This window comes from Trichosurus vulpecula, chromosome 3 (assembly GCF_011100635.1).
Source record: "Trichosurus vulpecula isolate mTriVul1 chromosome 3, mTriVul1.pri, whole genome shotgun sequence".
NCBI classification, from domain to species: domain Eukaryota; kingdom Metazoa; phylum Chordata; class Mammalia; order Diprotodontia; family Phalangeridae; genus Trichosurus; species Trichosurus vulpecula.
The window spans coordinates 259,324,926-259,349,402 of NC_050575.1; the positions used below are offsets into that span (position 1 = coordinate 259,324,926).

General features: G+C 39.7%; 1 protein-coding gene across 2 annotated transcripts in view; it reads right to left on the reverse strand.

The window, feature by feature from the left end:
- The window catches only part of FDFT1 (farnesyl-diphosphate farnesyltransferase 1), a 46,221-nt gene extending 22,291 nt beyond the window's left edge, over positions 1–23,930 (reverse strand). The window contains exons 1-3 of one of the 2 annotated variants that reach the window (XM_036750491.1): positions 23,599–23,930; positions 11,780–11,877; positions 6,073–6,256 (exon numbers count right to left, since the gene is read on the reverse strand). In XM_036750491.1, coding sequence (XP_036606386.1) covers positions 6,073–6,256; positions 11,780–11,877; positions 23,599–23,697 — 381 coding nt within the window. In that variant the 5' untranslated portion in view covers positions 23,698–23,930. Of the gene's footprint in view, positions 1–6,072; positions 6,257–11,779; positions 12,339–23,598 lie in introns of those variants that run through there. The other variant, XM_036750490.1, reaches the window with a different exon arrangement.
- Positions 23,931–24,477: the final 547 nt, after the last annotated feature.

Below are 24,477 nucleotides of genomic sequence, written 5' to 3' on the forward strand. Positions count from 1 at the left end.
ACTATGCCCAAAAGGCTATAAAACTGTATGCACCCTTTAACCCAGCAACACCACTACTAGGTCTATACCCCAAGGAAATCAAAGAAAAAGCAAAAGAACCTACATGTACAAAAATATTTATAGCACCTCCTTTTGTGGTGTCAGAGATGGAAACTGAGGGGATGCCCACCAACTGGGGAACGGTTGAACAAGTTATGGTTAATGAATATGATGGCATACTATTGTGCTTAAAAAATGATGAAGGGAATCGTTTCAGAAAATCTGGGAAGGTGGAGCCAAGATGGCGGCTGGTAAGCAGGGAATAGCTTGAGCTCCGTACTGAGTCCCTCCAAAAACCTATAAAAAATGGCTCTGAACCAATTCTAGAACGGCAGAACCCACAGAACAGCAGAGGGAAGCAGGGCTCCAGCCCAGGACAGCCTGGATGGTCTCTGGGTGAGGTCTATCCCACATGGAGCTGGGAGCTGGGAACGGAGTGGAGCAGAGCCCAGCCTGAGCGGCATGGACTAGCAAGACCAGCAACCGGGCAGAGCATGCCCTAGCACCCTGAACCAGCGAGCTGCGGCAGTTACGAGACTTCTCAACCCACAAACACCAAAGACTGCTGAGAAGGTTAGTGGGAAAAGCTGCGGGAGTGGAGGGAGTGGAAGGAGTTCGCGGTTCGGCTTCCAGCCCCAGGGGCAGCGGAGGTGGGGCAGCTACGGCTGTTGCTGCTTCCGGCTCCAGGCCCACCTGGTGGGAGGAATTAAGTGGCAGATCAGAGCAGGGGTGCACAGCCTGCCAAAGATCTAAGCCCAGTTCGGGCTGGGGGTTCTTGGGGAAGGAGCAGTGCTGGTGTGGCAGAGCTGGCACCTCCCCGCCAAACGTGGAACATAGAACTCTCTAGTCTACAAGCAGTCATACACCACTGAAAAACTCAAAGGTCAAGTTAGCTGGCTGGGAATATGGCCAGGCAGCGAAAACACACCCAGATTCAGTCTCAGACTTTGCATTCTTTCTTTGCTAACAAAGAAGACCAAAACATACAGACAGAAGAAATTAATAAAGTCAAAGAGCCTACAACAGAAACCTCCAAGAAAAACATGAACTGGTCCCAGGCCATGGAAGAGCTCAAAAAGTAGTTGGAAAAGCAAGTTAGAGAAGTAGAGGAAAAATTGGGAAGAGAAATGAGAAGGATGCAAGAAAACCATGAAAAACAAGTCAATGACCTGCTAAAGGAGACCCAAAAAAATACTGAAAAATACACTGAAGAAAACAACACCTTAAAAAACAGACTAACTCAAATGGCAAAAGAGCTCCAAAAAGCCAATGAGGAGAAGAATGCCTTGAAAGGCAGAATTAGCCAAATGGAAAAGGAGGGCCAAAAGACCACTGAAGAAAATACTACCTTAAAAATTAGAGTGGAGCAAGTGGAAGCTAGTGACTTTATGAGAAATCAAGATATTATAAAACAGAACCAAAGGAATGGAAAAATGGAAGACAATGTCAAATATCTCATTGGAAAAACCACTGACCTGGAAAATAGATCCAGGAGAGATAATTTTAAAATTATTGGACTACCTGAAAGCCATGATCAAAAACAGAGCCTAGATATCATCTTTCAAGAAATTATCAAGGAGAACTGCCCTGATATTCTAGAGCCACAGGGCAAAATAGAAATTGAAAGAATCCATCGATCGCCTCCTCAAATAGATCCCAAAAAGAAATCTCCCAGGAATATTGTTGCCAAATTCCAGAGCTCCCAGATCAAGGAGAAAATACTACAAGCATCCAGAAAGAAACAATTTGAGTATTGTGGAAACCCAATCAGAATAATCCAAGATCTGGCAGCCTCTACATTAAGAGATCGAAGGGCTTGGAATACGATATTCCGGAGGTCAATGGAGCTAGGATTAAAACCTAGAATCACCTACCCAGCAAAACTGACTATCATGCTCCAAGGCAAAATATCAATAAAAAATTTGAAACAAAATTTCAATAAAATAGAGGACTTTGAAGCTTTCTCAGTGAAAAGACCAGAACTGAATAGAAAATTTTACTTTCAAACACAAGAATCAATGGAAGCATGAAAAGGTAATCAAGAAAAAGAACAAGAAAAAGAAATTGCAAGGAACTTACTAAAGGTGAACTGTTTTGTTGACATTCCTACATGGAAAGATGATGAGTATGATTCATGAGACCTCAGTACTAGGGTAGCTGAAGGGAATATGCATACATATATGTTTATGTATATATATGGGTGAATGTGTATGTATGTATATATCTATGTGTGTGTATATATATGTGTGTGTGTGTGTGTGTGTGTATATATATATATAGAGAGAGAGAGAGAGGACACAGGGTGAGTTGAAGATGAAGGGAAGATATCTAAAAGAAATAAAATCAAATTAAGGGATGAGAGAGGAACATACTGAGAGAGGGAGATAAGGAGAGATAGAATGGGGTGGATTATCTCGCATAAAGGAGGCAAGAACAAGCAGTTCTGTGGGAGGAGGGGAGAGGGTGGATGAGGGGGGAATGAGTGAACATTGCTCTCATCAGATTTGGCCTAAGGAGGGAATACCATACACACCCAATGGGGAATCTTACTCCACAGGAAAGAAGAGGGAAGAAGATAAAAATAAATGGGGGGGATGATGGAGGGGAAGGCTGATGGGGGTGGAGGTAGTCAAAAACAAACACTTTCGAAAGGGGACAGGGTCAAGGGAGAAAATTCAATAAAGGGGGATGGGCTGGGAAGGAGCAAAATATAGTTAGTCTTTCACAACATGAGTATTGTGGAAGGGTTATACATAATGATACACATATGGCCTATGTTGAATTGCTTGACTTCTTAGGGAGGGTGGGTAGGAAGGGAAGAGGGGAGAGAATTTGGAACTCAAAGTTTTAAAAACAGATGTTCAAAAACAAACAAAAATGTTTTTGCATGCAACTAGAAAATAAGATACACAGACAATGGGGTATAGAAATTTATCTTGGCCTACAAGAAAGGAAGGGAAAAGGGGATGGGAGGGGAGTGGAGTGACAGAGGGGAGTGCTGACTGGGGAACAGGGCAACCAGAATATACGCCATCTTGGAGTGGGTGGGAGGGTAGAAATGGGGAGAAAATTTGTAATTCAAACTCTTGTGAAAATCAATGCTGAAAACTAAATATGTTAAATAAATTAAAAAAAATTAAAAAAACTATTAAAAAAAAAGAAAAAAAAAAGAAAATCTGGGAAGCCTTGCATGAATTGACACAAAATGAAGTAAGCAGAACAAGAACAATTTATACAATAACAGCAATACCATAAGGATTATCAAATGTAAAGGACTTAATAACTTGGATCAAAACAATGATCCACCACAATTCCAAAGGACTCATGTTTCTCATGATATAAAATGCTATTCACATCCAAAAAGAGAAGTAGATGCAAGACTGCAGATTGAAGCATATTTTTCCCCTTCTTTATTTTTCTTACTTTTCTCCCCTTTCCCTGAAAGAGGGCTATGTGGATCTATGTTTTGCATAACTTCATATGTAAAAATGGGTATCGTATTTCTTGCCTTCTTGATGGCTGGGGGAAGGGGTAAATGGAGAAAAATAATTTAGAAAAAGAGTTTTCTTCTTTAAAAAGAAGGAATACATGGCAAAGAAAACAAAATCAATACCCATGAATTGTGGAATGGCTAAACAAATTGTAGGCCATCAATGCAATGAAATATTACTATACCACAAAAAACAATGATTATGAAGAATTCAAAAAAGAATAGGAAAATTTATATGAATTGCTGCAAAGTGAAATAAATAGAACCAGGAAAACAAAGTATGACTACAACAACATAAATTGAAAAAGAAATAATCTGACTGCTATGTTGTTATAATGTCCAAGTTTATACCAGGAAAAAAAAAGATGAAAAAATATAATCTTCCTTCCTTCCCTGAAGAGGTCAGGGAGACTATGAGGGTGGAACACTGCATGTACTGTTGAACTCAACTGATAAGTTAGTTTTGCTGAACTGATTTTTTCCCCCATTTTTGTTCTTTGCTACAAAGTGGTGGCTTTCTGGGTACAGGAAGAAGAAGGGATATATTTGAAAATCAAATATAAAAAGATTTTTTTTCAAAATAATCATGCAGCACTTTTAATGATTTCAAGCTGTTCCTGACACAAAACTCCATTTTAAAATCAAATTTCCTATTGGTGGCTCCGAGTTATGAAATAAAACAATTTATGAAGAATAAAAATTGAGGATAATCCAAAGGACAATAGAAAGGTGTATATGCTGGTGTATATTGGGGCACCGAGGTGGTGCAGTGAGTAGAGCACTAGCCCTGGAATCAGGAGGACCTGAGTTCAAATCCGACCTCAGACACTTGACACACTTACTAGCTGTGTGACCTTGAGCAAGTCACTTAATCCCAACTGCCCTGCCTTCCCACCTCCAAAAAAAACCTGCTAAAGTAGCATATCTTATAACAGTGGTGTTGAGCATATAAGAATATATCTGATCAGAGAAGGTAGGACAGCCATGTAACTATGGCAAGCTATAATAGAATAGCTTGAATGCTACACTGCTACTCAAGCAATGTTTAAAGACCTAAAAGGTGCCTTCTAACACGCATGCTGAAAAGCACCTTTGTGGAAGAACTCAGGCAAGGGCTGAAAAGCATAAGAAGGTACGAATGGGTGGCCATCTATACCACTGGAGGGAATGTCCACAACTGAGGTACTTAAGTATAAAAAATAATCGATTTTCTAAAGGTTCAAAGTTCAACTAATTCAAAGTTGGCTATACATATAATGAATATACTAATGTGACGGAAGCTCTGTTATTTTCTTTCCTGGATTTAAGAGAGATGGTCGAGTCTTTTAGTTAACCCAAACTCAAGATACTATGAATACGAAAAAGGATGTATAAAGACATAACAGAAGAAAATCTAGTGCTGCTCTACCCTAGTAAAAGAAACACATAACTTTATTATTTTATAACCACCTGTCCCTTTTCTTCAAAAATTTCCCCAAGGCATTCAAATTTACTTCCACTTGTCATTTCACCCCAAATTCCTTTTTGTATTACCAGACCACGACGGCGAGTCTATATATCTATTTGTCAGAGTGTTTATAAATGCATAAAATGAAATACATAAAATTACAAAGGAAACCAATCATACCAAAATATAGTTAGCAAAATATTTAAAAACAAAAAAGGTTAAGAACTTTTGTCCTACAGTTTGAATAAAAACCCAAAGGATTTGAAATTCCACAATAAGAAAATGACTTGTGATCACAAAAACAGTGACTCAAGAAAGAATAAGGAAAAGAATTCCCTAAAGTAACACAATTTAACCACCTCCACATTTTAAAAGTATATCATCAGTGGAAAAGTTCTCATTTTAAAGAATAGATATTACCCTAGCCTTTGGTCAACATACAGGAAATCTGAAACTTGAAATAAGAAAAAAAAACTGTATATATAAAGTATTTGACTATATCCCCATTCCCTGCTGCCATCTTACAAAACGTTGTTATTCTGCCACTGGATTTTTCACCTACTAGGGCTGCCATTCTTATCCCAAAAGCACTTACCTAAAGCTGCCCTGCTTACTAGACTCGAAGAAAGTGAAGTTCAGAAGCTACTTGCCACTCAGGAAGGTACTCAGGGCTATTAGTACAAACATTCAACTACATAATTAAACAGGCTCTTGTGGCCTGAGAATTTATTCAATATTAATTTTATTGTTTTTAATGGGAAAAGGACATTCTGGTAAATTGAGACCCATCCTACTGTAATGATAAAAATCAATTCTGAATCCTGTATAATTTCTTTCTTTCTTTTTTTTTTTTTTTGGAGTGGGGAAGGCAGGGCAACTGGGGTTAAGTGACTTGCCCAAGGTCAAGTGTCTGAGGCTGGATTTGAACTCAGGTCCTCCTGACTCCAGGGCTGGTGCTCTACTTACTGTGCCACCTAGCTGCCCCCAAGTCCTGTATAATTTCTTACAGAGCTGGTTCATGCCTTTGACAACTACTAGCTGGCAACCACTAATCATCTGTCAAAAAAACTAAGAGGATTATTTTTAGTTCTAATACCGTTGTAAAGTCCTCTAAGACTTGCCGATCCTTTTGATTGCTTTCCATATACCTCCAATCTGGCTGGTACAGGTAGGAGTGAAAATTTCTCAACATTGGGATCTTTTTTTCCATACTGATTGTCATGTCGTCTTCCACAGTGTCCAGAGCTCGAAGAACCAGGTAAAATATGCACACCGCATTGCTGAAAAAAAGAAGAAACAATATTTATGTCTCAAGGTATAAATTTATCTACTAGGGTATTTCACAAGCTACAAAATATTTCAGTGACATGTTGTATATAATATTAACAATATCATTTAAAATAGTAAATTAATTTATTCAAAATTCAAACAATAGGAAGGGTAAAATAGCCAAGATTTTTCATACTATATTAATCATTCTAATCTAACCTAATCTAATAAATCAAATTTATACAAATTTATATTGATATATAGAGGCGGTTTATTCAAAATAATTTCAAGGACAGAACCAGACTAAAAAAACCTGCTGATTGGCCAAAAAACAAAAACAAAACCCTTGCATCAAATATTTCTGAAAAAGACGCATAGAGGATTGACACAAATTCATTTAAGAGCAAGAGTCATTCCCTGATAGATAAGTACTCGAAGGTTATAAACAGTTTTCAACCAAAGAAATGCAAATGATCAACAATATGAAGAATATATTGCAAATTGTTAATAAGAAAAATGCAATGCTCTAAAAAATGACGAGAACAATAAGTATGATGAATTTAAAAGAGCACAGGAAAGACTTACATGAACTAATGCAAAGTGAAGTACAAAGAGCCAGGAAAACAACAAACACAGTGACTATCACAACGACAACCATGCAAATGGGAAAAAACAACCACCACAAAAAAATTTGAAGATAAATGATATAAAATTATTAAAGAACAAGGCTGGACACAAAGAAGACGTGGGAAGACACTTCTGCCCACTCCTTTGCACAGGTGGGTTGTCCACAGGTATGGACTTTGCGTATGTCAGGTTTTTTTTTTAATCTGTGTTGACTGGATTTTTTTTTAAATAATTCTTTGTTTTAAGAGATGGCTCTCTGGAGGGAGGTAGGAAAAGGGATACAATGAGGAAACATGAGCAATATAAAAACAAAAAATAGTCAATAAAAATTTGAGAGAGGGGGATCGGGAGTGGGGACAGAAAGCAAACGAAACAACTGAGATTTCGCCTTATATCCAAATAGGCAAAGATAATGAAAGACAAATTGTTACTGTTGGAGAGGTGGAAGAAATACAGACATATTCATACTTTTGTTTGTAACCCTGAAACTATTCTAATCCTTCTGTAAAATATTGTGAAATTGTGCTAAGAAAGTGACTAGCTTCATTTAATAATAGCTAAAGCTGACACTTACATTGCACTTACTATGTGCTAGGCACTGCGCTACGCACTTTACAAATATCATCTCATTTGACCCTCACAACATAGCTGGGAGGTAGGAGCTATTATTATCCCCTTTTTATAACTGAGGAAACTGAGGCAAATGCAGGTTAAGTGACTTGCTGGATTACATAGCTAGTAAGTGTCTGAGGCTGGATTTGAGGTCTTCTTGACTCCAGGCTCAGCATTATGTCCAGTTAAACACTTAGCCTCATATCCCCTGACCCACTGATTCTGCTACTGGCCATACACCCCAAGGCACTTAAAGACAGAAAGGTCTCATAGACACCAAATATTCATTCGGCACTTTCTTTGGTAGCAAAAGACTGGAAACAGAGTGGGTGCCCAAAGATTGGGAAATGGCTCAGTAGTGGTATATGAATACAATGGAATGAGATCAAGAAAGAAGACTATGAAGAATTCAGGTGAGCATGAGAAGACTTTTATAAAGTAATTAAGAGGGAAAAAAGTGAAACAAGGAAAAATCTATCTACAATGAAATTTAAACATAAGTAACACTAAAAGGAAGGGGTACTCAGATCAAACTGTCATGAACAATCTCAGATTTGGAGAATTTATGATGAATTTATGTTTCTCTCCTCTTGGTGAAAAGGTGGGAACTACAGGCACTGAGTGATACATATAACTGTCACAGGTCATAGTTGGTTTGTTTTTTGGTTTAGCTTTAATTATTTTCCATTTTACAGGTTAATAAGCTGAAGTTGGGGGAAGAGGGTGTTAAAATGACTTAGCCAGAGCCAAGATTTCAATCAAGGTCTTTCCCAAATCCAAACTAACTATTCTTTCTACCATACCACACTACCCTCTGTAAACTATATCAGGAATTCAGTACAAATTCTATACTATGTCCTACACCTATACATGTTTAGCAGAAAGAGTACTGGACTAGAGCACCCAGAGGGGCAAAGGTTTGAGATCTGACATGATTACTGACTACCTATAAAATCTTGAGCAACTTGCTTAACCTCTCTTTGAGCTTTAATTTGTAAAGTGGGAAAAATAATACTTACTCTACCTCCTAGCTCTGAGGCTCAGGTGAGATAATGTATGTAAAGTAAAAACACTATATAAATTCAACTCAATGAACATTTATAAGGGCCTAGGGGTAGAGACAGAACTTTGAGGAGACATAGTCCCTTGCCTTTAAGATACTTATAGACCTGTAGGGAGAAATGATACACACACAGAAAAAAACTGTAATAAAAAGACACCTTCAGTTTATAGAAGTGCCAAGTGCTACATAAGGTCTAAGGGAATAAAAGTTATTACTAACTGGGAAAATCTGGGAAAGTTTTATGGAGGGGAAAGCATGTGACTTGGACTTTCTTTCCATCCTTCTTTTTTGTAGTTTAATATATTTTAATAGCAAAGTTACAAGAACAGCACAGAAGTCAGACATATTAAAAACATGTATTTGCATGTAAAACAGCTCAGAAAAATATAACGAATGGATCGAATCTATCGTATGATAAAAATGCTACAAATCCCCTTCAGTTGCCACCAATAAGAAATTTACTTGTTTAAAAAAAATCCACATGCAGGCATTGTCCATAAAAAGTTAACAAGTTTATTTATAATTGTTATAAAGTTGAATTGTTGAAACTTTCCATGAAAACACTTTTGGCTGCATTAGTGCTTTATGTCCTTGCATTTATACTCAAAATTTGCACAAAATGAAAACGGAAAAATCTTACCGATACTTGATTTCTATCCCCCATTTTTCCCATTTAGAATCATATGCTGAAGGACCTTTTGATGCCATGGGGGGAAAGATCTAATGTTTAAAACTACCAATAACATGAAGAAGAGGTCTTTCTTTTCTATTTTGAGAACGTAGAAAGTTTCCATGTAGTGGAATTAAGCACATTCTTCACATATGCAGCATGCTGGCTATCTTTTGGCATGACTGTGACACTTGGTTTGGAAAGCACGTGAGGCAGGTATCCTCAAATGTCCAGCCGGAGAGGCTTCACTTGCCTCCTGCAAAGCACCAACTGCTGCACTCTGGAAGCACAGATTTGTTTTGAAGTTCTAAGCAATTTCATGCATCAAAGGCCAGAAGAGAAATGTATCCATCTTAAGTTAAGTGGGATTCTGATAATGCCTGATTTCACAGAAAGTCACAGTACCCAGCATAGAGTGATGAGGTTTCTTTACCTCTCCAGTAGAGGGAGCATTCTTGTGAGCGGCTGCTTTGTCACCAGGGGATTTACCAGCAATTTCCTTGGGATAAGTCATGTTCCTGAAACTTCTTATATACCTCTCCCCTCCCACCTTTTCTTCTGGGCTTTCAAAGAAGGGGAAGAATTCCCAAAAGAGAGGAAGGGAGAACTTTTTAGGAATAAGAACTAGGGCAAACAGAGGTTATCAAGGTGAGGAAGTACTGGGTGTCTAGACTGAAGCATAGAGAAGATTAGAGCAGAGTACCATGAAATAAGGCTGGCTATGAAGAATATGGAAAAGCATGGTAGAACTTGTATTAACTAACACAAAGTGAAATAAATAGAATCAGCAGAACAATGTAAATGGAAAGAACAACAAAAAAATCTCAATGATTATATTTATAACCACGAAGCATGTTCAGAAAAAGAGACAGAAAAATGGACATGTACCCTCTTTTAGTGATGGAGGCTGGGGGTGGGGGGGAGAACCTTGCATATACTTAAAAGATTAAATTGATGCTCTAGTTTTAGTGAACCACTACTCACTACCCTGCTACCCCCTTCCCCCCTTCTTTTTTTCACTCTTTGTTATAAGAGATTCCTCTCTGGGGGAAAGGAGATGGGATGTTATGGTAATGAGAGTGATGTTAAAACAAAATATATCAATTAAAATTTTAAAAGAGAGGAGCAAGAGAAAAAGAAAATAAGTTAACAAAAAAGAAATGTCAGTAAAAGTAGGAGGCGGCCAGATTCCCAGGGCCACCAATGCCTGACAGTGGAGTAAACACTTTACTCAGAAGTTGATAGAGAAGCTTTGAACAAAGGAATAACAAAACTAAATCTACGTAAAAGCAAAGTAGTCTGGTAGATGTGTAAAAAAATGGCTGGAAAAGGAAAAAGACAGAAGTAGGAATATCTTTTAGGAGACTATTGCATTAGTTCAAGTGGATGACGAGGTACTGAAAAATTCTTGAAGTGCTTTCTGAATCAAGGAGTCACTAATGTTCAGTTTTGAAAAACCGGTAATCTATGTATGATGGATATGAACAACTTTCAGCTAACTGAACTATTAACTTAGAATGTAAACGCCTTTAAGGCAGGGGCTGTTTCCTTTTTCTTTTTGCAGCCTCAGTGTAGAGACAGAATGCTCTACACATCATACTCTATTCGACAAGTGTCTGCCAAATTGAATTAACTTCTTAATCATTTTAGGTAAAGAGCGACGGAATGATACAATTTTCAAACATATATGTCAATATTAAAGAAGCATACTCATATGACTCAAAGACAATTCATAAAAAGAAGATACCACTCACTCCCTCAAAAAAGCAGTTAAGTTCTTCTTCAACAGTGAACTTCGTTCTTCATGAGTTGTGTTTGGTTTACCAATGGGCACATTTTATATAGTAAGAATCAGATTACAGAGAAAGATTTCAAACTGAACAAAAGATAAATAAACTTTGGATGTCACATAGTCAAGGTCATGAGTACCTCCTGGCTTACAACCCCTACCTTTACATGCAACGACACCCTCTGATCACCATGTGAAAATTTACAATCCAACTAAAGTTTTCTTTATAATTAACTGGACCTGTATTAGTTTTCCTTATTCGTGTGTATTGATTCTAACAGACTAACAACTGGTTGTCACCATTATCCCCACAGAATGTTGTATTTAACTAAAAAGCGAAATATACAGGGTTGGCATTACAAAACGTTACAAATATTTTATAGTCAGGACACAGAGAAAGGGATCTTAAACATCTGGCATGTACACAGAGGCACTGATCAAAAAAATTCATTTACAAAACCTGCAGGAATAAAACTGCCACTATCCCCTAAAAGTGAACTGTTGTCAGTCCCCTTTTCAAACTTCATTAAATGTTAAGGTGCCTCCAGGGGCATTCCCATCTAAAATGTAGAAATTTCAACTCTGGACATTTTATATGGGTTGGAAAACAATTTACACAAGCCACCTTGCAGAAAAGATGGAATATTATTAGGCTGCATTCAAGTCAACTTTTCACAACAATCTCAGTTCCATATTACATAAATCAGATGAGTCAACTACCCCATAAAGGAGGTTCTCCTTCCAAGAAGTGCGCTGTAGCTGCCAGTACTCACCGCAGCTCGCTATCGAGTGCCTGGATAACTGCTGCAAAGCTGCGGCTGGTCTCGTTCAAGTACTTGTAACAAGTTTTCAGGCCATCGCTGAGAGTATCCTGTGGACAGAGAAGACAGGCCGAGGTGGAGGTGGAAGCAGAGGTTGAGGCGGCACGGGACTGGGGCAGGCGAGGGATAGTAGGGGCCCAATAACACACTCCTTCCCCTCTGCACCAATCCCTAGTAGCCCAGGGGAAGAAAGTAAAGACACAACAGCGCTGGGAGTTCCCGACCCCTATCCCAGAAGCCCTGGGTGCTGCTGTAGGAGTCAGTCCCAAAGTGAGCTTGAAAAGAGCCCCAGCCTTAGTGCAGCAGGCAGCAGCCATGGGAGGCGGGGTTCAGTGCAGAGACAGTCAGAAGTTCCTTTCCATGGCCCGAGGGAGAAGATCGACAGATTGGGAGTAGGGAGGTATTGATTTCCCAGCACCAAAACAAACACGGCACTCCCCAGTTTCGACCAGATAAACAGCCAAGGGCCCCTGGGACACCCACTTCCACTCCATGCTCCGCCCCCACACATGGAATAACAAGTGCCCACTTCCTTAACCCCTAAAAACCCATTGAAGGACCTAGCAGTCCTAGTTCCTTTAACTCTGAACTTTAACACTATTACCTCCTTATTAGAGATTCACAACTTTAGAGTTTGATGGGTCCTTAGAGATAGTTCTCTAACCCAACCTCTTTTACAGAAGAGGAAAAGGAGAACCAGAATAGGTGAATTTTTGCTGAGAGTCACATATTTGAACCCAGGTCTCACAACTCCAAAAACAAAACTCCATTAATCTATGATACATCATGCTGTTATTCTCATAAAATAAAAAATACCACATGTTATTCTCAAAAAGTTCAGTACTTGGTTGAATAATTAAAATGTCTATACTTCCATTTCCTTAAACCCAGGTTGCTGCTACTCCCTACAAAATAAGATTTGAACTTATTGGAAAGCTAGATATTCCCATTATAGTATCTAGCTACCTTCCCTTTCTGACTACAATTCAGGCTGGCCTTTTAGCTGAACTGTATGTAGATCACTAGACTATTTACCCTTCCTAAACAAGAAATAAGAGGCAGCTAGGTGGCAGTAGTGCTGGGCTCCAAGTCAGGAAGATTCATCTTCCTGAATTCAAATCTGGAAAACACTTACTAGTTGTGTGACCCTGGGCAAGTCACTTACCCCTGTTTGCCTCAGTTTCCTCATCTGTAAAATGAGCTGGAGAAGGAAATGGCAAACCACTCCAGCATCTTTGCCAAGAAAACCTCAAATGGGGTCACTAATAGTCGGACACGAGTAAACGACAAAAAGAAAAGGGCAAATTGCACAAAGGAAAAAGTATTTTCTATCAATTTTTCTGGCGCAAATATAAGGGGAGGCGAGGAATCTGAAAAGAATTTCAAACCATCTACCCTAACTGCTCAAACAAAATGTTTTCCTAGTAAAAATTAAGACTGGGAGGGGTATGTATTTATGTATGTGTGTATGTATATGTATAAACATATTTTCAAAGTAACTTTGGTCTTAGGAAACATATGTATGTATGTGTGTGTATGTATGTGCGCATATGCATACACACATTTTTAAAGTAACTTTAGTTTTTAGGATATTTAAAAATTCCAGGCATCAACTATTTCTACCTCATATCAATAGTGCAAAGAAGAATGAATAGAAAGGGTAGGAATGTTAATGAAATCAACTTCTGATTCACTTAAAAAAATCAGCTTGATAATACTTTCCTATAAACAAATTAAGGTCAATCTACTAGTCTTCATTTTTATTTTAATAGTAAATTCACCTATTCCTTAACTCTATCTAGTTATAGTCACTTGGATTCAGGGTATGAATATCTAAAAACCACTTTCTTATGTTAGGCTGTACTTTTCCTTATACCACATTATAATATATCTTACATCTCCAGAACTAGGGACTGAACTTCTTTCTCTTGCTATATCTCTTATGCCTATTCTTTCCCCCTTATTTTCAGTAGGATCATATGAATTAAGAGGCAGATGGGACTTTAGAGGTGATCTTATTTTTGAAATAAAAAAAACTGAGACCCAGAGAGGCTATGCAACTTCCCAGGATCACACAGGTAGTAAATTACTAACTTAGGATTTGAACCCAAATCAAGGTTTCAAATCCATTGTTCATCATACAAAGTGAATTAGAAAAACCAAGTTGAACATTGTACACAGTAACAGCAGTATTTTAAGGATGATTAACTGTGAAAGACTTAGCTACTCTGGGAAAACCCAAAACAAATCCAAAGGACTCAAGATGAGGAAATGCCATCTATATCCATAGAGAGAACTGATGAACTCTAAACGCAGACTGAAACATACTTTTAAATTTTTTTAATTGTTCTCATTTTTTTTTCTGTTTTCTTTTGCAACATGGCTAATATAGAAATATGTTTTGCACGATTTCACATGTATAATCAATATCAAATTGCTTGACTTCTAAGGAGGGGGGAAAGGTAGAAGGGAGGGAAAGAATTTTTAACTCAAAATTAAAAAAAAGAATGCTAATTTTTTCCATATGATTGGGAAATACTTAATGAAATAAATGAAGATACATAGTTTTTAAAAATCCAAATCCATTGTTCATTCAATTACATGGGGATGGATTTTATCTTGCCTGTAATGTCTTATTAAAGGACAATGGATGAGATGATTTGAAAACACTGATTAAAATAGTGCTGACAATAACTTAACAGAAACTATATACACTATTTGGGAATGCTATCTACCAAGATTTACTCAGGAACTGTATGAATCCAACTATAAAACGTTCTTTGCAGAAATAAAGACAGACCTAAATAATTGGAAAAACAGTAATAATTCACAGTTATGTCAAGCCAATATCATACAAATGTCAATGCTACCTAAATTTACTTATTCAATGCTGTACTAATGAAGCTACCAAAGGAATACTTTATATAGAACTAGAAAAAATAATGGAGGAACAAAAGGTCAAGAATCTAAAGGGTAATTATGGAAAAAAAAAAGTGGGAAGGAAGGGACTATGTATCAGTACCAGATCTTAAAGTATACTAAAAAGCATCAAAGCCATTTGGTATTGATTAGGAAAAGACTGATCAATGGGACAAAAAAGGTCCACAATATACAGAAGCAAACACAGAGTAGCATAGTATTTAATAAACCTAAAGACTTAAGTTACTGGAGGAAAGACTCACTATCTGACAAAAACTGCTGGGAAAAATTGGGCAGCAGTCTGGGAGAAATTAGGCTTAGACCAACAGCTCACACCATACACCAAGATAAGCTCTAAAAGGATACATGACAGATATAAAAGATCATATCATCAACAAATTAAAGGAACAAGGAAGAAATTACCTTTTGGATCTTTGGAGAAAGGAAGACGTCATGATTAAGTAACTGACAGTGAGGATCACACAAAATAAAATGGAAAATTTTGATTGTGTAAAATTTAAAATTTCTGTTCAGTCAATAAACATTTATTAAGTACCTACCATGTATCAAGCACTGTGCTAAGGGGCTTGCGGTTACAAAGAAAGGCAAAAAAAAAAAGTCCCTACTCATAAGAAGACCATAGTCTAATGGGAGAGAAGCCTATAAATAACTATGTACAAACAAGATATAATCAAGATAAATTGAAGATAATGAACAAAAGAAAGGTACTAGCATTAAGGGAGATCCCAGAAGGATTTTTGCAAAAGGTAGGATTTTAGCTAGGACTCGAAGGAAGTCAGAGAAACCAGGGAAGTCAGGAGATGAGGTGGGAGAGAATTCCAAGCATGTGGAGAGAGAGGAATACAGGAGTGGAAAACACCTTGAGTTGGGAATCTGGAGGAATAGCAAGCTAGGAGGTCAAAGTCACTGGACTGTAGAGCATAATAAAAGAAGTAAAATATAAGCAAACTAGAAAAATAGAATGTAATAAAGGGCTTTGAATTCCAAGTAAGAGTTTATATTTGATTCTGGAGGTGACAGGGGCCAGCCAACAGAATTTATTGAGTAGGAAGCCAACAGAATTAACTGAGTAAGGGGGAGAAAAGAGGGTGATGTAGTCAGACCTGTCTTTGAGAAGATTACTTTGGCAGCTGAGTGAAGGATGGACTGAAGTAGGTAGAGAATTGTAGCAGGGAGAAGCCTCAGCTATTTTGATAGTCCAGTTATGAGATGATAAGGGCCTGAACTATCATGGTAGCAATGTCAGAGGGAGACAAAAGCTTATAGAATATAAGTTACAAAGATAAAAGTGCTAAGGCCTTGGTAACTAACATTGGATATGGAAAGTGAAAGAGAGTGAGAAGTCAAGGATAACACCTAGGTTTCTAGCCTGGGTGACCGGGAAGGTAATGGTATCCTCTAATTACAAAGTTAGGAAGAAGAGAAGTTTTGGGACAAAAGAAAATTAGCTCAATTTTGGACATGGTAATTTAAGTTATCTATGGGACACTGTGTTGGTAAGCAAAATGGGCTCTTAGCACTTACTTCAACCAAGTGCCCTTGAAGAGTTTGGCTTTTGTTTCCTTTGAGTAATTCAGTGTATTTCATTTAGTCTTACTAGGTGCTAAGCCCCAGGCCCAAACCCCTATTAGGTGCTAAACCTATGTGGGTGTGAAGCTCCCAGGATACTAAGGGGAGGTGGTAACTCAAGGGCCAATCATAGGAGCCTAAGTTCTGGTCATTCAGATGACGTTTGATGACATCTGAAATGGTATAAGAAGAGAGGACAGAGCTATTTGAGCAGGGGCTCTCACTCGCGGTGGTGCTGATGCGGAGACTCCAGGCAGCCGTAGCTAAGAGCCCTCCGGCTTGTAACCCGGATGCTGAGACTTTATTAAACTCTGGTAACTGTATTGGGATTTGAATCAGACAAGGTCTGTCGATGTTTGTACTTTGTTTGTATTTTGCTCTGAAGTTCAGGGTGCTGGTTTTTTCCCCTGAACTAAGTGAATGATATTTGTATGCTGGATTAAAGTAAGCTTGTCAACCCCTTAATGTTGCTTTCCTTACTAAAGCAGATCAAAAGAACCTGTACTTTTGCAGCTTGCTGGTAGTGTTCTTATTGTTGGGCTTGTGTTGGTCTTTCACCCCCACAATAGCTGCTAGCTGGATTGTTGAAACAGACACCTAGTTCAAAATGTCTAACAAATAGTTGAAACACAAGAATGGAGGTCAGAAGAGAGGTTAGGGCTAGATAAGAAAACAAATTCAATGATGCTAATATTACAAAAGAAAATAGGTAACGGTAAAATTGAAGCAAATTTCTCTGGTAAAAGTCTTATTTCCAAAATATATAGGGAACAAAATATATATAGGAACTTCAAATGTACAGTAATATGAGATAATCCCTAACTGATAAATGGTCAAAGGATATGAACAGGCAGTTTTTGAAGTTAGAAATCCAAGTTAACAATACACAAAAATGCTCCAAATCACAAATAATTTGAAAAATACAAATTAAAGCAACTCTGAGATTCCAACTAATACACACTGGATTAACAAAATTGACAAAAATGGAAAATGACAAATCCTGGAGGGACCACAGCAAAATGATTATACTAATGTTAAGGGAGTCATGAAGTAGTCTAACTCTTCTGGGAAAGAATCCGAAATTGTGAGAGAGAAGCCACTAACCATTCCTATCCTTTGACCCAGTGATTTCACTGTTGGGCATATACCCCAAGGAAGATCAAAGAAAGAAAAGCACTTTATATGCCAGAATAGTCATAAAAGCACTTTTTGAGGTAATAAAAAAAAACACTAAACAAAAGAGGGTGCTCATTGCCTGAGGAATAGCAGATAGAATGAAGGCTTTACACATGAATATGTTTAAGTATTTTTGTGCAGCAAGAAGTGAATAATATGCGAAATTCTAAGAAACATGGAAAGGGGGGTGGAGCCAAGATGGCGGCTGGAAAGCAGAGACTAGCGTGAGCTCCCTGCCAAGTCCCTCCAAAAACCTATAAAAAATGGCTCTGAACCAATTCTAGAACTGCAGAACCCACAAAACAGCAGAGGGAAGGAGGGCTCCAGCCCAGGACAGCCTGGATGGTCTCTGGGTGAGGTCTATCCTTCACGGAGCTGGGAGCAGAGCGGAGCCCAGCATGAGCACTCGAACTAACCAGACCAGGAGCTGGGCAGAGCGTGCCCTAGCGCCCTGAATCAGTGAGCTGCAGCAGTTACCAGACTTCTCAACACACAAATACCGAGGACAACAGAGAAGGTTAGAGGGAAAAGCTGCCGGAGTGGAAGGAGTTCGCAGTTCGGCTACAGGGGTAGCAGAGGTGGGGCAACTACAGAAGTACAGCTGCAGTTGCTTCCAGCCCCAAGCCCACCTAGTGGGAGGAATTAAGTGGCAGATCAGAGCAGGAGTGAAGAGCCTGCTGAAGCTCTAAGTCCAGTCCAGGTTGGGGGTTCTTGGGGAAGGAGGAGTGCTGGTGTAGCAGAGCTGGCGCATCCCCTCAGGCGTGGAACATAGTTCTCTAAACTCTACAAGCAGTCATACCCCACTGAAAAACTCAAGGGTCAAGTTAGTTGGCTGGGAATATGGCCAGGTAGTGAAAACGCACCCAGATTTAGTCTCAGACTTTGGATTCCTTTTTTGGTGACAAAGAAGACCAAAACATACAGACAGAAGAAGTTAACAAAGTCAAAGAGCCTACAACAAAAGCCTCCAAAAAAACATGAACTGGTCTCAGGCTATGGAAGAGCTCAAAAAGGATTTGGAAAAGCAAGTTAGAGAAGTAGAGGAAAAATTGGGAAGAGAAATGAGAAGGATGCGAGAAAACCATGAAAAACAAGTCAATGACTTGCTAAAGGAGACCCAGAAAAATACTGAAAACTACACTGAAGAAAACAACACCTGAGAAACATAGAAAAAATCTTTATGAAATGGCAAAAAGCAAAATAAGGAGAACCCAACCCCCCCCCAAAAAGACCAATATATAGAATGGCTACAATAACATAAGTATCTCTAAAAGGAAGTTAAGATCGAGTAAATGCGAAACCACAGTAGGTCTTCGAGAACAAATGATGATGATAGCACCTAGAATTCACATTGAGCTTTAGCATGTTTACCAAGCACTTAACATGTCATCTAATTTGATCCTCACAACCCTATGTGGTAGGTGATATTATTATAGATGAGACAAATCTGTATCTTCAGTGTAGAAAGATGAGGGATTTCTAAGACTAAATATTGCATGCATTGTCAGACAAGATCTATGTATCAGAAAAGAAAAAGAGCAAAAGACCCCTCTATTAAAGTTCTGATAGTTTCACTGCTTAAAAATGTAGACAGCACAGTGAATATAGTTCTAAAAATTTTATATGAAGAGAATTTTTAAAATCCAATAGGGAGGACATGCTCCTTTTTGTAACAATACTGTGCCAATTGCTTCAGTGTCCCAGAATATTATAAGGATCCTTCAATGAGATCCACAGCTATTTAGCTTAATAATTCACATAGAAAAAACAAAGTAGAAAAGTAGTGGATATTGCCCAGATAAGAAGATACAACTGGATAGGAAACCAACAGTACATTCTTTGGGCAGGCACTGTAGATGGACAAGACAGGCCCAGAATCAAACAAGAGAAGAACAGGTTGGACTGCATTTGGAAAATATGCAATGTTCTCAAGTATAGTATGATGCTCATTGCCACCAAAGCTTATCTTTCTAATTCTAATAATTTCCCCAGTGATGAACTATTGGCTGCAAATCAAGAAACATCAAAAGTTCTAAAGAATCAAAATTGTAGGTCACCCAAATGGCAGTGGAAAACACCAAAGAAATGAAACAAAAGATTTCACCACAATATTATTGTTAGAAAAGGAGGTGGTCTGTGTGGTCACGTAGTGACAAAGATGGAGAGACAATGCTGCATCTTCAGAATATTTTTTGTCCTTCATTTTCGAAGAGGATCAATGACATCATGGAGTGATGTCTTGACTCATTCAAGAAACGGATTCAAGTGAGGCAGAGTTGCACAGTCTCTCTGTGCCTCACTGACTCTTCCAGAGTCACTGAAGACCAGTCGCAAGAGAAAAGTCAAGATGACTAGTAAATGGCTGGGTATACAGTGAATGACCTTGGCATCTCTGACGCCTTGACCAAGCTCTAGGAGCTCCAGAGTGCCTGCTTCAGCAGTCTTCATAGCTGTTGGAACAAATTGTTCTTTTTTGCCCATCCCACCAGGGGAAATATTCACATGCTTGAGGTAGACATACCTCTAACTCAATGACCAGTTTGAGGCCCCTTGGTTTTCTTCAACCTGGTTTAGCCTGTCTTCTGAGATGATTTACCAAGGTGTGTCCGCATGCTATGGCTTCTTGGAGCCACAGGTGAGAGTCAAGTGCTAGGCAGACAACGAAGGTGGATGAGTAGCCCTGAAAAGCAAGGCCTCACAACAGAGGTGCTAGTCCTCCTTGAAAACTTAACAGAAAGCCTCCAGTGTCTTGGATAAATGGAGGACATGGACAAGAACCACAAAGGATGGGAAGGAGTAGAAGCACAAGTAGAAGGAGTTAGCTACACTGATGATCTATCAGAAAGCACGAAAGTAAGGAGCAGTCTAGCTGTGGTCACTATTTAATGGACCACTGCAACAAGTGGAACTTTTCTTTTGGAGAAGAGGACCCTTTCATTATAAAAGTAAAAACTCTGTAAAATCTGTCTTTTAGACAGGTCATCTAATGGAAGTCACCTATCCATTCAAACACTTACAAAGCAATATGGATTTACCCCCGAGGCTCTGTTCTAGGCCCTTTTCTCTCTACCCTTTTGGTAGCATCATCAGCTCAAAGTAGTTTAGCTACCATTTTTGTGTAGATTACTTTCAGATTTATATATGCAGCCCTAGTCTCTCTCCTGAGCTCCACTCTCACATCACTAACTGCCTACTGAACATTTCAAACTGGATGTCCCATTGGCATGTCAAACTCAACATGTGAAAAATATAACTCATTATTTCCCCCTATTCTTTCTTCTAAATTCTCAATTTCTGTTGAGGGTACCAATATCCTTCTAGTCACTCAGGATTGCAACCGGAATCATTTTTGACTCTTTGTTCACCCTGTATGAGGGAAAAATACTTTAAGGATCAGAAACTAAGAACATGTATTTTGGTAAATTTCCCCATTAATAACAAATTGCCTCAGTAATAGTGCTTATCCTGCAGTCTTCCTGTCTCTAGCACTGCTCTCCAGAGGTAAGCATTTCTCAAGAATTCCTTAACAAGCACCCATTTTTATGGCTTTAAACACCTCAATATCATTAACTCCCAACTCTCACTTCGCATCTTAAATTCAACAACAGAACAGTATCTTTTCTCCCAAGCCCTAGCCTTCTTCTGAACTGTCCTATTACTATTGAAAGGAAACACCAACCTTCCAGTCACTCAGATTCACAACCTCTATGTAATCTCTACCTCCTCTCTCAAATACTCCACGTATCCAATCTGTTGCCAAATGTTGTCTCTACTTTCACATCTCATCTCTTTTCTCTATCAAAAAGCTGGCACCATGGTTCAAGCCTCATAACCTTTTTTTATACTATTACAGTAATTTTCTAATTGGTCTCCTTGCCTCAAATCTCTTCCCTATTTCAATTCATTTTCCATTTAACTGCCAAAGTAAATTTTCTCAAGTTTAGGTCTGATCATGTCACATACACTCCAGTGGTGCCCTATTACCTGCAGAGTCAAAAATAAACCCCTTTGTTTGGCATTTAAAGCTCTCCATAACCTGGCCCCTACTTTTCCTATCTTCTTACATTCTCCTCCCTCCTTAGACTCTACTATCTTGTAACACTAACTTAACTTGCAGTTCCTTGATCATACCCTATCTCAGTGACTTTTCTCAGTCTGTTCCCTGTGCCACCACTTTACTAATCTCCCCCTCTTAGATCACTGGATTCCTTTAAGACTCATCTCAAGCTCTGCTTATTCTAGATATCCAGCTGCCAGTGCCATGCTCTCTGGGGTTGGCTTCTATTTACTCTGCATTTATGTTATGTTTTATATATGTGGTCTTCCCCATTAGCATGAAAGCTCATCAAAACTAAGGATTGTTTTTGCTTTTCCTTTTGTATTTCACTGCATAGCACCATGCCTGGTACAAAGTAAGTGCTTTAACAACCTGACCAACTGCTTTCATCACATCACTCCCCAACTGGCAACTTCTTATTGCTTCGCCTACCACAAAAATCTTCCACCTTCCATTCATGTTCTATGAGCCTTCTCAAGAGTCCTAGAGCTCTTCCTCACAAATCCAGTGGTATCCATATTTTTTCACAAACAGGCCAATATCAATCCATATCTTTTCTCATGCTCTTAATGGAATGCCCTTTGCCCTCCTATCCAACAATCCAAATTTTGCCCAACTTTTAAGGTTCAAATAAAAACCAGCTCTCTAAAACCAACTTAGTATTTCCCTCACTTTTAATTCATTTAGTAATCATAATCTTTACCACTCAAGCTTGCAATTTCTTATCTTGTGGTTTGACAAAGAGTAAATGGCTGTTTCTGGTAACTCTCTTACGTACCAGAAGATAACTCCTAAAGGGTAAATGCTAAACATGTTCTGGATAATCTTCTGCTACAGTTCATTTGACTATGACAGACTTTTTCAAAAAATTCCTGTAAAAACCTAAGCTAGTAATGAGTAAATAATGAGTAAAATAAACCAAGAGCAACTCTAGCATTTCGAAAGCAAATTCTCTCAAACACCCAGTTCTGGACATCCTCAAATCTACCCTTTCTTTTTAGGGAAGATGGGAGAAACAGAGAAAAAGATTTGCCCAAGATCACACAACTAGTGACCAATCCCTTAGGACAACCAATTCTCCTACTAATTCATAGGAAATAATTAATTCTATTTTCATGCTCCAGTATTAGGTCAACAGCCCTAAACCTGCTAGCTTAGTAGTATTTAGAGGTGGAAGAGATTTATAAATTAACTGGTTAAATGCTAAAAATTGTCTTTACCTATAACTGGAAAAAATTAAATACTGCTAAATAAAAAAAGAAAGTAAAAGAAAAAATAATTGGCTCACACCATTTATTTTGCAGAGGAAGAAACTGTGACCCAGGGTAAATGTTCAGGAGAACTTGTGTTGGAAAAACAGGTCTTGTCTTCATTTGCAAGGCTTTTCCCACTTTATCTGAAGATTTTTCAGTTATTTTCAATTTCACTTTCAAAATTTCATTTTATCATGACTTTTGCTCCTACTACAGTGACCCTGGGCCAGAGTTCTGGATATGAAGTCAGGACCTGGCTTCAAAACTTCCTGACCTCACCTGTAAAATGAGAGTAGCTGACCTTGAGTCTGAAGGCCCTCCTATTCCTAGATGATTTCTGAAGACCTTCGCAGCACTACGATGCTTACTGTCTCCCCTCTTGGTAAAATAGGGTGGGGGATGTAGAGGCAGAGGGTAAATTGGAGTTAAATGGTCTCCAAGCCCTTTTCCGACTAAGAAAGCTAGGGACTCACTACAATCAGCATTGATTAAGCGCCTACTACGCCCCCAGGATTACGCCAGGGCTGCTGGGGGCGGAGGGGGGAGGGGCGGCACAGACCGGTCCATCCCCTGCACCGCGCGCGGATCGCGCACAATAAGCATCTAGGGAGAAGCAGCTATTGATCTTCCACCTGCCCGGGGCTGAGGGCGGGCTGACAGGCCTAAGGGGCTCCAGAGGTGAGGGCTGGTCTGAGGTGAGGAAGAGAGGGAAGGGGGAAGGCTCCAATGGACCTGGGCTGCGGCCCGGCGGGGCCCTTGGGCGACGCCCCACTCACCTGGTCCAGTTTGGGCATCATCTTCCTGGCTCCCCCCATCTTGAACCGCAGGAGGTTGTAAAGCTCCTCCGGGTGCCCGAGCAGCTCCACGAACTCCATGTCGGGGCTGCAAACGGGCTCCTCTTCCAGTCAGTCAGTTAGTCAATCGATCAGTCAGTCAGTCAGTCAGTCAGCCTAGTAGCCGGCTTCCCTTCCCTACCTTGGTTACCGCCGGCGCCTTGACTGACAGACCACTAATACACTAAAGTCAAAGGGGCGGAGCCCCGAGGAAGGAACCGCGGGCGGAGGAGGTTCGAAGCCGTTAGTCACTCCCCTTCTATCACCAAGCCACCAACTGGTGCCTAAGGCTAGAGGTCCCGCCCCCAACCGAGATCACCGGGTGGCATGACGCATGCTCATTGGCCCACGCTGCTCGCACCAGGAAGACGCTAGCCAATGGGCAAGCCGGATGGTGTGGTGTGACGGACGCCTTCCCAAAGCCCATTGGACCGCCAGCTTGTGCTTCTATACCCGAAGCCTCTGGGGTCCTACGTCTGAACTCTTGTGAGTCGGATTGGAGGAGGAAGGGGGGCGGGGCGGGGCGGAATTCGGCGCTGAGGCTGGGGTGAGGGTGGAACTGTACGTATGTTCTGAGTGGTACCGGGCGAGTTGCTTAATCTCAGCCTGGTAGTTCGAGGCGCTGTGCTGGCTTCCGAAGCTTCCCCACCCCCTAACCGGGCCTGGATCCCCTTCCCCGCGCGGGTCTTAGCCCCGGCTGTCCGAGGTGCAGCGCTAAAGCTCCACGTTCGCGGGGAGGGAGGGTGTTAACGAGTTCCCAGCACCCTCTTTTTTTCTCCGTGGCGATGGCGGGGGTTGGGCGTCCGAATCAGGACCGCCTAG